This window comes from Tigriopus californicus, chromosome 10 (assembly GCF_007210705.1).
Source record: "Tigriopus californicus strain San Diego chromosome 10, Tcal_SD_v2.1, whole genome shotgun sequence".
NCBI classification, from domain to species: Eukaryota; Metazoa; Arthropoda; class Copepoda; order Harpacticoida; family Harpacticidae; genus Tigriopus; species Tigriopus californicus.
The window spans coordinates 3,737,307-3,752,785 of record NC_081449.1 but is presented as its reverse complement, the minus strand read 5'-3'; the positions used below and the strand labels follow the sequence as shown (position 1 = coordinate 3,752,785).

The 15,479-nt window shown below is 40.0% G+C and overlaps 2 protein-coding genes across 2 annotated transcripts; one reads left to right on the top strand and one right to left on the bottom strand.

Moving 5' to 3' along the window:
* Positions 1-444: 444 nt before the first annotated feature.
* LOC131888807 (sodium-coupled neutral amino acid transporter 7-like) lies at positions 445-2,570 on the top strand. The gene has a single exon (XM_059237741.1). It carries the CDS (start codon positions 730-732, stop codon positions 2,332-2,334), a length of 1,605 nt encoding a protein of 534 aa, XP_059093724.1. The 5' UTR covers positions 445-729; the 3' UTR covers positions 2,335-2,570.
* A 4,690-nt stretch (positions 2,571-7,260) lies between these two features.
* Positions 7,261-8,142, bottom strand: LOC131888173 (uncharacterized). The gene is made up of 2 exons (XM_059236960.1): positions 7,972-8,142; positions 7,261-7,904 (listed from the first exon to the last, which is right to left on the bottom strand). Exons 1-2 carry the CDS (start codon positions 8,105-8,107, stop codon positions 7,609-7,611), a joined length of 432 nt encoding a protein of 143 aa, XP_059092943.1. The 5' UTR covers positions 8,108-8,142; the 3' UTR covers positions 7,261-7,608.
* Positions 8,143-15,479: the final 7,337 nt, after the last annotated feature.

Sequence of the window (15,479 nt, the reverse complement as noted above, 5' to 3'; positions counted from 1 at the left end):
TTCAAACTCGACGGTATGAAATGGGCGAACGCATTCAAGGTGTCTTGACTTGTCTCGACTTTCTTCAAGCTTCATTTTTTATAAACTCCACGCAAAGAATGCCCCCGCAATTGAATAAATAGCTATTGCACGATGCGTTAAGCCGTGAAATGCTTAAAATAGCCAATGAGGTAGAGAAAATCGAATGTTTGGTTTATTTAGATTTTTGGAAACATTAATTCACAAGTGCAAATCGATCACATATTTTAGGCGTTTTACTTACAATGATTCTAGATTCAATCGATTGCGCATAATTTAAGATTTGACTAATTATTATGCTTAAATCAAACTACCATATCTACCCAATGAAAGTGGAAGAGGAAAGATTTTAAGGTTTTGCTATTTACGAATCATTCTTACCGTTGATTTAGCGTCGACTATCATGAAAACTAGCAATACACTCAACGTGAGCAGCGTCTACTCTAAGTAACGCTGTTGACATAACAAAGAAAGTGGAGCAAACGCGGAAGGAACGACGGAGGGAAGAACGAAGGCACTATGCTAGAAGCACAGCTCATATTAGTACTTGTACATCCGTCGGTTCAGATCTATCCTGCAACGTAATCGCCTCAAAGAGGGAGTTATTCTCGCATTCCTAACCCAAGCGACCTATCATCCTCAACAAACGATCCTTCCATCCACGGGCAAAGGACATGATCGTTCAAAGTTAAGAAAACCGCCCTGAACATCATGGGCACTCGCCATCAAGACATTTGTTCTCGCCTCCAACATGACGAGGGCACTCGCACCATTCGAGCCTCACCACACATTACCTATGAGCCGCCCACTTTTGAGGCCTCGCCACTGCCTCATTCGCCGCTGATGACTTCGGATCGTCTACCCTTGTTCGACACTGATTCGGGATTTGAGCATGAGCCGCCATTCCTGGGTCAAGGTCAAGCCGGTGGCGGTGCTCATTTGTCCGTGGTTGGGCAGGGTACGCAAGATTCGGATTCTTGGCATTCGGGCATTGACGACGAGGCCAATCAGCCCGATCCAGACATGCAGTTCATTATGAATCTGCCTCCCAATACGTATAACCCTAATGGGACCAATACCTTTTATACCGTGTTCCTCATCGTGAATGCCGCCTTGGGAGCGGGCCTGTTGAACTTTCCCAAGGCATTTGACGATGCGGGAGGGGTAGGCGTAGCCATCAGTGTCCAGGCATTATTGATGTTCTTTATCGTGTTGGCCTTGTTGATCTTGGCATTCACAGCAGACCAGAACTTGGCCAACACGATACAAGAAGCCATGGAGAGCGCTGCCGGAGTCTGGGGTCGGAGAGTCACATCGCTCATCGTGGTGTTGTATACATTTGGCACCACCATCACTTTCATCATCATCATTGGCGATCAGTTCGACCGAGGCTTCGCCTCCATGGTGGGACCTGACTTTTGCCATTATTGGTACATGGACCGCAGATTTACCATGACGTTCTCCTCCGTCTTACTCATTCTACCTCTGTGCTACTCCAAACGCATCGATTTCCTCCGCATTCCCAGCACCGTGGGTGTGATCGCCATTTTGTACATCGTTGGCTTGATAGTGTATGAATACTTCTTCGGTGATTTCGTACCCGGGCCCATTAAGACTAGCCCGTCTCAGTGGACCGACGTCTTTCTCGTGGTGCCCGACATCTGCTTTGGCTACCAATGCCACGTGAGTGTCATCCCCATCTACAGCTGTATGAAACACCGAACCCTGAAACAATTCTCTATCGCTTCCACTGTGGCCATTATCATTTGCGCCTTCTGCTACACTGTGGCGGCTACATTCGGGTATCTTACTTTCGGATCCCTGGTTGATGACGATATCCTGATGTCCTATTCCGCCTCGAGACCGGAGGTTTTCGTAGCCGTCTTGGCCATGGCTCTCAAGACTTACACTACCTATCCCATTTTATTGTTCTGTGGTCGAGAGGCTATCAATTCTTTGGTGTCGGACTTTTATCGCTTGACTGAGCGGCAGGAAGTCATTCTTCGCGTGTCTGTAGTGAGCGTTTGGTTCTTGTTGTCCTTGGTCTTGGCCGTTGTCATTCCGAATATCGGCGATATCATCAAAATTTTGGGCAGTCTGGCTGCTGTGTTCATCTTCACTTTGCCCGGATTAGGTCTGTTGCAATATGCTCATCGCTCAGATCCATCTTGCTTCCTGTTCCGTACAAAAGTATTTCTGGTCACGTCATTTGTGTTTTCGTTCTTGGGGGCATTTATTTTTGGCGTGGTGTTGACGCAAGGTATTCAGTATAACATAATGGATACGGGACTGGGACCCAAACCACTCTGTGTTTGACGAGAAAAGACTTAATGATTATGACATTCAACTAGGATGTGATAGGATAACTATAAACAATTTTTGTACCTTTGTCAGCCCAAAACCATTCGATGTCCCCTTTCCGGTAAAAGACTCTCAGACGGGACTTCCGCTTTTACTCGTGCAAATTTCAAAGCCTTCGTGCCTCTTATTTTGTCAGCCTTCAACATCGACTCTAAAATTATGAATAAATAAATAACCACGATACGTCGCAATATCCTTGTCTGTATTGGAATTTGAGATCATGTCAAAGCGAAGCACCAATTTAATCGTCACGAAAGATTTTAATGAAGACCATGGCGTGAAGGATATTCCAGTTTTTTTTTCAACCATGACGCTCGAATCGAGGTGTGTCATCATATGACGAGGAGACGCGGGAATAGTTAAGTTAGTGCTCTATTTTAAAGAGCCCAAACCAGTTCAGGATGGCATGTTTCCCCTCAGTTGTACACATTATTTCATCATTTGGGTGCAATTTTGTTGCCTCACTGCCTTCCATTACGGTGAAGGTTTAATTGTCAAGACTGATCTTACTCTAAATTTCTGGGTACCAAAGCTCTATATTTTGTACTTTGGGAGAATACTAGAAATTTCGTCGGGAACGTATTTGTCGATGGAGATGCATTTCGTTATGTGGACGGTTTTACAGGTAGTAACTGATGAGATTAGATTTGAACTAGCTCTTACATTTCAGTTCCAACAAGTCCGCGTTTCCTTGGGAGTAGATTTGATCCTTGTGTTTGAAAGACGGAAGGAAACATGGAGAAAACATTTAGCTTATCATTAATGATGAGAATTTAGAAATTGTATCAACACGCTCATTAAAGAATTCGGGGTTGTTTTGCCCATCCAGATTCATTACCTCAAAGCAAAGAAGGAGCGAACCGGTCAGTCTTAAGTAATGACATTATTGGGCGACAAATCAACAAAGAATGAAATTGCAATATGTCATCATTTAGGAAGTACCGTGCCATTTAGGGCCTCGTTTTGTTTGTTTTGTGTATTACGAAGTCAGATGGCAGCTCTCTCGCTCGGCCTGCCATCTGAATGATGGGTGTCCCAATGGGTGGATGTTCCCGCTTCGTCGTCACAGCCAACATTACTTATTACCTCACCCTCGGGAATGACCGCAGGTTCGCCCATTTCAGCTGTGAAAGCAGCAACTCATGCTGTAATTTAAATACCGAAATGAAGCTTGGACTTGGCAAGCCTGGGATTGACCCGGGATTTGCAAATTGGTACGCGGATGCTCTACCAATGCGGTACCCCAGCAGGGTATCTTTCAAAGAACGACTCCGATTGCAATTTGGACATCTACTCGTGAAACCTGATAACCACGTGTGGAAACATGTTGTGTTCGAAACGTTACCTATCTATGATAAAGCACCTGAACAATGATCGACTCTCTTTCACACTTGGTCTAGCAAGCAATTATTTCTACGAATTAATAATCATATATAATGGCACCTTTCATAATCGACAAACCAAGGCAAGAGAGTCAAGTTTCTTGCAAGTGACATTTTCATGAGTAGTTTGTGACAAACTACGAGAAAGCCGGGGCTTGAAGCGTTACCGAAAAAAGGTAACTGGTAACCGTTACAGTTAGTTTTTAGAAAGTTGATGTAGTCTATCTTGATTTTGCCAGGGCCTTTGATAAAGTAGATCAAGGGCTCTTAATTAACAGGATATACGAAATAGGGATCTAGAGCAAGGTTTTCGATTGAATAAGAAGTTTAATCTATGACAGGAAGCAAATAGTTACGGTTGGAGGGTTGCTTAGTGACACATAAAAGTCAAGTCAAGTCAGGTGTCCCGCAGGGTTCCAATTTAGGGCCTCTTCTTTTCATAATATTTGAAAGCTGAATATTACTAACAGTCTATTTTCCTAAGCTGGCAACACGAAGTTAGCATGTGATTAGAATGATCAAGATTCCAGCAGTCTGGTAGAGGACCAAGCTCGAATCTAATCCTAGGTCGCCCAGAGTAATATGGCCTTGAACGGAATGAAATTCCTCTCAATGACCTTTGGATCGATGCTTTTGGACACTCCACATGTAGATAATGGAGGTAAAGATATTGAGCAAGTCTCATCTATGAAATATTAAGGTACAGTCCTCCACGTACGCAGGCCTTGTTGATTCGGTAATATCTTTTACGTCAGACTTGGAAAAATTTCTAGATAGCATTCCAGATAAACCCTATATTTAAGAACTACCTCGATCAGTCGCTCAAATTCTTGCTAGAGCAAATATTTGTAAGTAATGGGGATTACATTCCTTGTGGTGGGTAGAAAAGCTCGTGAAAAACCAAACCAAAAGGAAGAATGCAAAACTCGTGGGAATTTCCCACAAATCTAGCAAGAGAGTTGAATTGCTTGTTAGCTTAGCTTAGCTTAGTTGTATAGCTTGTTAAGTGTGCCTAAAATTAATGTAACGCTTTATCTTTTAAACGGGGATTATGGTTATCATACCATGAACCATGGTATAATAGAGACATGCTTATTATAAATGAATACTTTATGTTAGTTGCCACACTTTTAAGGCTGTTTTACATTTAGGCAAAGATTTGTGACATGACAAGCAAAGAAATTGGCATCGAGCTAGTTCCTTACAAAAAAAAGCCCACCTTTGATGACTTCATAGACACCCATGGGTGAATTTTGTGACCATGCCAATATGGGCTAATCAATTTAACATGATAAGTCAGGATCAAAGGCCTCTTCCATACCTCAATTAAGCAATACCATCCCATTACTTTCAAATAGAGCTTCAAATTAGAGACTGGTGAGGTTAAGAAATATCGAAAGTTAGGCTCAGAAAAGTATTCTCTAAAATATGTAAGGTTCCAATTAAATCCTTTCCTACCACTTCTTCTTAACATATGAGACTATTCTTCTAGTTTCCAGTTTGCTCCATATAACCTCGTTTGAAAATGCAAAAATTCATTACGCATACTGTAGTTGCCTCGGATCTACGAGTCTTAAGGTTTAAGAAACTCAATTTACCTTCGAACAATACATTCATTTAGTTTTAGGCATGTAAATCAAAGAAAAAAAAAAAAAAAAAAAAATTAGTCCGGCCCCCTGACTTTTGGGCGTTTTGTGGAGAGACAACTATTTGAAATATCCTTGGGCACTTTAGCCAAACATCCCAGTCAAATCGCGCCCTGATCCTATTGGATTTTCAATAACCGAGGGAAGCTATGTCAGAAAACTCAAAAATGTCGTTTTCTGATACAGTACTGTACATCTTAGCTCAATATCACTCACAATATTGTTTGCTTCAACAAGCGAGCAAATTGGAATAGATGATGAATTAAATAAATGCACAGAACAAGGTAGCTAGGCTGTTGTAATATATACATCTTCTTAGAGTGTAGAAGGTCCCCAGTGTTTCTGGAAACTTTTAACACCCACAGACGGAGAAACACTCTGATAAGGGCACTGCCTATAGTAATTAAATAGGACGATGTCCGGTTTCGCTAGCCGGGCGAGATTCCTCACACCGACCATAGCACCCACCAATAGATATTATATAAAATCCTTGTTTGTCAATTCTTTGTTTCTTTTTTGATTCATGTCAGGGGCTTCAAAGGGCTATTTCAAATGTCACAAATCTGCATTGCCAGTCATATCCTTTTAACAATAGGGCAAAATTATATCTGAAAAAGCGACAGATATTGGGTAGTGATGAAAATATTTGCTCGAAGAAAATTCACCCCCTCGAAAGTTTGAAAGTTTGTTGACAAATAATTTCTTATCGGCATTAGCAAAGTTAGTACCTATTGCATACCATTAGCAACATATTTCTTGCAAACATTAAGAAGCATCTTGAGTCACTCATCCATTGCAATCTGCTACAACTGGGTCAGATTTTGGAGCCTGATTTTACTGATTTGAACCTTCCGTTCTTGCCCCAAATTTTCAATTGACTTCAAGTCAAAATTCATGACAGACCATCATAAACTCAAATACCGTTGTTCTTCAACCGTAACTTGAGAATATTTGTCATATGCTTAGGACCATTGGCATGTTGAAACCAGTCGTCCTCAATTTCAATGATTCATGTGGCCTGCACAAGGTTGCCTTTTCCCTCGGCACTGAAGGATTCCCGAAATATGATTGAATTTCGACCAATTTTCACTTTCGATTGTGTGCTTAGGTAAAATACGACGTATCTTGCCCAGGACGACTTCAGACTGTCTAACCGTGATTACGACTAAAACCCTTAATCTTTGTCTAATTGGACCACAGGTCGACCAGAGATCAAAATCATTGTCCAATTGACCTTTGGAAAGCCCACTGTAGCCCTAGCATGTCTTGGACTTCACACTGAAATGAAGTCCAAGTGCTCCGATCGTTCTTGATAAGGTGTTCTTGGACGCCATCAAGTACCAGCTCATCTGGAGATTTTCCACTAGACATTTTAAGGTTTTAGTTCACCTTTCACATCAAGACAAGTCCAAACCGATGAAGGATGGTTGAGGAAGACCAGCTCAAGGAGCATTATCCACATTTTGGAGCGGATTGAATCAACAAATCATCATTTAGATGCTTGGTTTTGACAGGGCCCATGATCTTCTGTGGCATTGGTCCTTCTTAGAGTGTGACAGCTCTCTGTGGCAGCTCGTTTTATTTCAAACGCTATGATACGAAAGGTCAGCTTGCTACAAATTGAAAAGAAATATTTTTCGTGGTCTTATCCACACTTCATCACAGATTGTTAAAAAAAGTACCCTCGATCTTCAACACTTAATCATGATTAAGCGAAACTCCAAAATATTTTTCTCTGCATTGAAGTTATGAAAAATTCATGTTAAACCCGATCTCCTATTGGCACAGTGGTTCTAGGGATTATATTGATGAGGCAAAGTTCAAATTATCGCAATTTAATCAACAAGTAAGACTAGGTTATCAAATATTTATTTTGCTAAAAATCGGGGCAAGTACATCATATCAACAAATTGTGACTTGAGGCAAAAGCAAGGTTTTCTAGATTCCTCCACCGTATCTAGAAACGCTAAAAATAATTCTAAGTAAAAAAAATAATTCCTCAAACACTAACCAAATCATGCGGAAACGAAAGGGAAATATATTACTAGGTTGCGACTCAAAGCAGAAATATACATTTCCCGTTAATAAGTAAACTTTCATTGCAATCCACGCATGAGTATTTAACCTTGAGTTCCTAAAGCTCTTCTCTTCATAAATTATTCTGCTGTCTACCAAAATCAAAAGACACATTCAAAGCACATTCAATGAGGAACCATGGGCAATTTAGAGTTCAGCAATCGATGCAAAATGGCTAAGGGGACTCTCCGTGGTCCCTGGGGCGTTTGAATAATAGCATGATATGAATCCAGAGACATGAGATCCTCCAAGTCGTCCTGAAGCCTCATGGAAATGGGCCTGACATGTTGGCTCTCATAAGACGGATCCGACCTCTTCAAAGTTCTCAACAAACGGTACAGATCTCGAGATTGACTGGGTCTTTTAGTCACTGAATCAAAGTGGATATTATCTCGCTTGGGTCGAAAAGCGTCGAAAAAATCTGCGGAAATACAAAGGACGCTCACATAACCTCTCCCCAAACAGGTTCGAAACTTGGTCGGACTTACGTTGAGGAATAAGGACATCTTGTTGCATGTTGTCGGTACCCAACTCCGGGATCTCGTCCTCGGCACTTACGACCCCACCCAAGTTGAAAGCAGACACAAGAACGGCCACATGGAAGCAGATGTGAGGGATCCTCATTATCAAGCGGATTAAGTTGAACTGTGGCCCGAATCGCACTCGGGGTCGCCTTTTAAAGCGGGATGAAAAGTAGAGTCTTGCCTTGATAATTGGGGATGACTCTAGACTTGGATTTCTTGATGATTGTTCAATCTTGTTCCTGGAACGAAATCTTCACTTTTAAATGACGATCCGAATATGGATCAAGCCTGGTAAGCATAAACATGTGTCGGCTCATGATTATAATTAAAGGTTGGTCCAGGGTTTTTTGTCGTCTCCCATGACGGATGCTTGGCCAGGCGTGAGTGTGACAAAGGGTTTTGGCCATGAGTTCGACCTCGTTGGCTCTTGGCCTTCATAAAAGGTGCCTTCATCTCAAAAAAGGATATCGTATCACCTTCAGGCAAGCCCTATTAGGTCACGAGTGCTCACAGATACCTTCAGATGGAATTACACAAGGGGACATGGAAAATAAGAAACGTCTGTTCCAGGACCAGGTGTTTAGAGAATCCTTTCATTTCATGAATTGGGGAAAGATGAACACTTCTTGTGTAATTGCTTTCCATGATCGTTTCCGGGCTGATCCTTCGGACAATGATGAGGCATGTGGAATTAACCTGATTATACTACTGCTCACCCATGATAAGTACTTTTTAGTATGTGGATCTTTCATTGGTCTGGTCAGGGAAAATCGTGACGGGGGACTAAAAAAAACATTTCCCCACTTGCGGTTTATATGACATTTTCTTTATGGAGCACAGGTCCACGTCAACGCATTCATTGACATTCGTGAACATATTTGAAATAAAATGAAGCCTTTAAATATGAGAATTGTAGGCGCTCCAACCCCAAAAAGTCATTAACCTGACCCCAAGGAGATTTTTGAAAGGTTTCAAATCGTTACGAAGAGGTACGTTTGGCCGAAGTAGGTGCCCAGGATATTAATGAGTACTAACTTGGGCCTCGATCATTAGCATTTTGATATCCGGTTTTGAATTTTTATAGGTAGGCCAAGTAATTGGGTAGTAAAGGTTTCTACCAAAGATTTTGAAAGGAAAGATGCGTCATCTTGATGCTAGCGACACAGGCAATAAGACGGTGAAACGATGAAATCGAAAAAAACTCAAGAAGCAGTGTTTTTCCTTCGAACAAACCAAGTTATCAATATGTTTTGTACCAATTCAGACAAATCCTTTATTCAAAATGACAAAAGATGTCTCGATTAAATTCAAATCTCAATTGTATCTGTGTTTTAACAAATTGAATGGTGGTCAAAAGCTATTTTCAAGCAATCGAAATCATATGAACAATCCCTCAATGCACCCTCTTGTCCTCAGTGGTCAACACTTGTCTAGCCGAGCCGTTATGCCCGAGAACAATTAACTATGACACGTCCAATAAGAATTTTGTTGGCTGAAAGACCACCCCAGCATCTTGGAGAGTTTGAAAAACTTGTCAGAGAAGTGCTAAATGTTCGGGTGCGGAAGAGCTGGCTATCCGAGAGTAGCGTCCAAGTACACAAATAAGAAAGGTAATCTATGAAGTACGTCATCCATTACAAGTTGGAAAGTTAGTAGGTATTCGCAAAAAGTTATAAAGGCCAAATGATCCGATTATCACGGTCATTGGCATGTCCCCCTCGGCCATTGGAATTTGATCATAGCCTCTTGCCAAATCAATTGTAGAAATATGCTCTTCCCCAAAGGATTGATGTTAAAATCCCAAATGGGGATAATCTTACTGGGCATCATTTATCCCACATTGACTGGCTGGAAATTGCTGCATGGTCACCAAGATCCATTTGTTTTTGAACAGCGAACGCCCATGGAGACTTGGAGATATAAATAATGCCTTATTTCCCCACTTTTCAAACTTGATTTTGGTAGCTAACATTTTTTTCTCGAGATAATTGGCGTATTTGGGCAAAAATTGAAGCCAAAGGTGGAGGTTAGTGCTGCACCCCATGTAATGTCACTGAAAGCTCGTGAAAACGCGAAATAGCTAAGTTGAGGAACCCATCAATAATGCGAGGAAATTGATCTTCCCCTGATTTAGTTTTACAAATACTAGTGATTAAGAAAAATAATACATGAAATATTTTCCATGTTCGTGAATAAGTAAAAATGAAAACAATGCAAATAAAAAAACATTTTTAAACTTGGGGTGATAATTGCGCTTTTTTCAAATTCGTTAAGTTGACGAAACTTGTAACCGTACTGAGATGAGTTTTGCTGCATGAAATAGGACATGGAGACCGCAAGGCCTGAAGCAGAAAGCTCTACAAAACCTTGTAGATGAAGTTCAATGCGGTACCTCCTAATCAAATGCATGCCAGCTGAGGGGTGCTTAATCAACTCTGTCTTATGTCTTACCAATCAGGAGGCAACTTTATGCTCAAATGCTTTATGACAAGGTTTCAAAAAGCTTTCCTCATAAGTCCTGGTGGATTCCATGGATACAAGGAGCCAGATAAAAATCATATCAATTGAATTAGCAACTGGAAGTGCAGCCTTGCGGGGAAGTTATTGATGTCATATAAATGAAATGTACAGGGCGACCCCGAATAAGCGGGACAACTTTAACTTTATACATCATCAAAACTAAGAATGTTACAGCATTGCATGAACTTTAAATGTGATAAGCAAACACAGATGTTTAAAAAACGTATTTTAATTCATTCTCAATAACTCCCACTGACTCCCACAACAGTATCAAGTCTGCCATTAACTGAATGACAAGATGGGCGGATGATGTCAGGATCGAGGTCGGCCCAATAAGCCTCCAACGCTTGTTTGAGGGGACGATTTGTACCCTCACCCCCCCGCCTTCCTCTCAAAAATGGGCTCCATGGAAAAGTCCCTCACGTTGAGATGTGGAGAAGAAGGGTGACAAAAATGTTTCCCATGAGCCATGAGGCTTGGGGCCTTTTTGGTGATCTTTTGACCTTCACACCTTCAGGTATGAAGATGAGGGGCGGTTAGAGGCCATTGGATGTCCCATCAGCCCTCACCATGACAAAGGCTAGTTTTTGGCGACGAAATATCGTCCTCTGGTTCTCAGAGCGTTCTCCAGGTTTTTGCCCAAAACTTGTTCATTGGGAGCATTGGCAACAACTTCTATCTTATGAATCTTCTTATCCGACCAGATCACATGAAGATGCTTCCCGGAGTTCATCCAATTGCAAGGCATATTTGCTGATTGCTCATTTTGAGATTACTCAGACACTTTGCAAGTTATCCAGATACTGTTCCCCGCTTGATGAAGTTTGATTACTACTTCTTTTGGATCCTCGTTCTGGGACTGATTTTGATCACACAGAACCACACTTGTACCAAAGATGTTAAGCAGATGTCCGATCAATCCGAAGCCAGTAATATTTAATGGTGTAGACTTCAAACAGATAAATTAGGCATAGAAAGCCCCGCTTAATCCTGGTCGCCCTATAAGCCAAGGTATCTATGTTTTGTTTCAAAACTATGGCATTCATTCTTAATTAAAGCCATGGTAGGTAGTGCTAAAAAGCGAAAAAAACACTAGTCCCAGTTGCCAGAGATTACTCAAACTACCCATGGCAATCGTTTTACCGCTGGCGGTAGGAAAATAATGGAGGAACTGAAACCCCTCAAAACCATTCGTTATTGGGGCTTACACTGTGAAGAGAACTACTACTTATGTAACAACAGCTGTTACAAAGATCCGATAAGAAAAATCGAAAGTAAAATTGCGGAAATCTGCAAAATAAAATGCATATTTTTACCATTTCGGTGCCTATTTAACGAATTTTTGCATAGTTCATGTGCGTAATTTGAGATTAGGTGAAAAAAACATATTTTATGTAGAAAACTTTCAAATTCGTGCTCTAGTCAAGTGCCACTTTGGCAACTTTTGCCTCCTCGTTTTGCCTGGATTCATGCCTAAGAATGAATTTCCATTACTTTTTGTCAAATCAAACTGACACCAATCAACGAAGGAAGATATATTAAATTATTGGCTGACTGATGGCCATTATCATTTGGTATTGACAACCCCAATTATGTACAAGAAAGATACTGAAAAATGTGAACGAGCTTATATTAGAATATGGGCACCAAGGCGTAGGCGGTATAATGGTCTGAGAATTACAATACATAAATGTCTTTGTTAATAGGTTTCACCCACTTGGGCTCATTCTTGTCCAGGCCCTTCTCATTCATGATTTATTTCTTGTTCAGTTGTGAGCCCAAAGAAAGGTTAATGTTGTGGGATAATTAACAAAATGTATTCGTTTAGCCAGCCATTCCGATCCCAAACCAACGGATGAGATTCTCTTGTGTTACAAATGTGTTCCAGACATCTCATTTCGGGTTTGGCTTCAAATTAGCTTTCTAGCCCCATTACCGAAACAACTTTGGTTTGAGAAATGTTTTTTCTTTCAATTGCTGCGCAACTATCACAAGTTTGGAGAGAATTGTATCCAATACAACTGTTGAAGTGCAAGATAAAATGATGCTCCATAAATGAGAGCTATTGTCCAAGGAAATCCATTTGGAGTGTTGGACTGAAATTTTTTACTAGAATCCTAGCTCCATTTGGAATTTTCAAACTATAATACAAGTTGGAATCTGAATTAATTAGAATTTCAAAATTTCTCAGAAGATGCGTACTTAATGTCGTTCATTATATCTGTCAAGATATGTTTGTCCTCTGTCAACCATTAGGCTCTAAAAGTGACATTAACACTAATCAATCAAGCGCCTCAATTCTACCCAACAAGTTAAAATCGAATGAAAAATAAATCTTATCGTAGTGTGCTGCTTTGCTTTTCGGAAGTTGAACGAGGCAGAGGGCGTCGTTAAAAGAGCTGAAAAGCCCATGCAGAGGCCAGTTTTTAAGGCTCGTACCTCAGAGTTAGAGGCTTGGACGTTAAATTATATGAAAATGCACTGGTCAAAGTGGTCACATATGCTCATTCTTGGTAACGTCCAAGCCTTAGCTCAGAGGTATCAGCGTTGAAAAAACTTCGTCGCAGGTCTTGGTTAGGGCTTAACCTTCCAGAGCTCATCGTCATTTTATGATCAGTTGCATTCCTTGTTTTGACCAGGTACTCATCGGAAAAAGCTGCCTACTACATTCGTAGTCAAGATACTTAAGACAACTATGGTACAAATTTGAACCGTTGACGGCTCATCCAAATTCTGAGTAATAACCTCTACTACGACTCCTTGTCAAGCAATGGGGTACCCCTACGTGGTTTCGTAAACGCAAATTTTGAAATGCGACAGTACTAAATTTTACCCAATCGCATTTCAAAATGTGCATTCACGAAACTATCTGATACTCTCAATAGAGACTGTGAGGTAAGAGTTAAAAAAGCTCTAGCGGCAAAAAAAGGAAAAAGAGCGTTAGTAGGGAAGAACCATGACTTTTTTGCTTTATTCAAAACTTTTGAAATCATGTGAAGCCAGATACAAACAAAAGTGATTTAACTTCTTATGAATGATTTCAGTTTATGCAAGATTGTAAAATAAGAGTGATGAGTGGAGACTTTTTTAGTGTGTGGTTTAAATATCTTATCATTTTGGGGCATTTTTACACATTCAGGTGGTTTTGACCAAATTTCCAAAAATAACAGTTTTGGTGTCTAATAATCCTAAAATTGGACATTTCTCTGTCAATTTTTTGTTCCAAAGAACATCAATAATGCATCTTGGCATATATCATGCACTTTAATACTTCAACAAGTCATTTATTGGGTTTGTTTTTGATGAGGAAATTCATCTCTGCCTCCAATGGTGCAGTTTTTTTGCAACTCTGAATTTAACTTGTGAATGAACAAGAGTATTTTTGCAGGTCTAATTAGCATTGCATTTATCCAAATCTTTGGTACGTTTTTTAGCAAGATAAAGCAATTGAAATATGAAAACCACTATTTTTTTTATCTAACTACTCTTCAAAAAAATTATAAAAGAGTGTGAATAGTTTGTGACATCTGAAATTTAGACCTTTGGGAGGAGGATGCATTTTAAGAAGTTGCAATATTGGCCTTAGTAAAGTTTGCAACATCCAATGAGAGACTTTGTGACACAAGTATACCAAAATAACAGTGCAAAGAAAATAATCCATTTAGTACAGTCTTTTTTCAGCACAACTGGCCATTTAACTTCAGTAAGTTATTGGAAGTTGACAAATTTATTAGATAAAGTATTGTAAACTTGACTATTTAGTAAAACTGTTTTAGCTCAATTGGAATTTAATTGTAAAACCTCAGTGGTGCACAGAGTATCAAATTTCACACCTGCTATTGATTTTAAAAAAAGGAATTTATAATATCTGTGAATTAAATATTTTCATTTTCTTAATAATTGGGCCTATTTTTTATATTTTGCCTTTTTTTGAAGAAAATATTATTTCTATATTTCAACAGAAGTACTTGAATATTTTCAGTGTCTCTAGTGATGCGAGTTTTGATTTATCAATTAATAATAATGCCGCCACACAAATAACAGAATTAATTTTTTCCAAGGAATCTATTCCGACTTCTTAACCTATACTCTTTATCATCAAAATTGATGTATGATTTGGTCAAGGAATAAACAATAAACAACCTTTATTGTATTGTTGTTGCAGCCTATCATCCTATAGAACCATCAATAGGAGTAATAGAATCAAATGATTATCAAAATTAAATGAAGGGTACCAGAAAGCTTGGAAAGTAAAAGCAATAGTTAATTTCCAAGTACTGAGTTATTATCAATCAAAAAGATCGTCTTAGTTGGAATGAGAATAATCCGGGTGATATTTTGAGGCTAGCTAATGGTTTCCCAACATGCCATTACTAATGTGATATCATTGGAAAGAAAACTAGGAGCATCCTTCTGTGATCATTTATTTGATGGTATCAAGAATCCAGTTATTTTTGATGTTGCTGAATGTCTCATTCAAATATACCACAATTTCTTGTTTGATAAAAGTGTCAGGGTTGAGCTTACAGAGTTGAAAAACAACCCTGTTAATGCATCAACAGGGTTGTCTAGGGTTGTTAATTCTCATTCTTTACAACGACGCAAGAACAAACGTCGGCAGAGGGTTTACCAACCCTGTCTTTCCTTTTCTTGCCGCGAGATGTCTCATTATGAGACAAGCAGTTTCTATAGGTGCGATTGGGACCATATTGCATCTCAAAATATGCGCTCACGAAACCATGCGGCGGTATCCAATTACTCTCCTCTAGCACGCTTCATAAAACGGGTTTAAGCAAGCAGTCCGACCACATTTTTATGAACGAAATTTTGAAGGGGTTATATGACCCCCAGAGTTGGTCCGCTCATCGTAGATGGTGTCATCCCAAATGACGAGTTGAGCATAGCAAGCACACTCAGTGAGCAATACAAAAATGTGTTTTCCATCCCCCCAC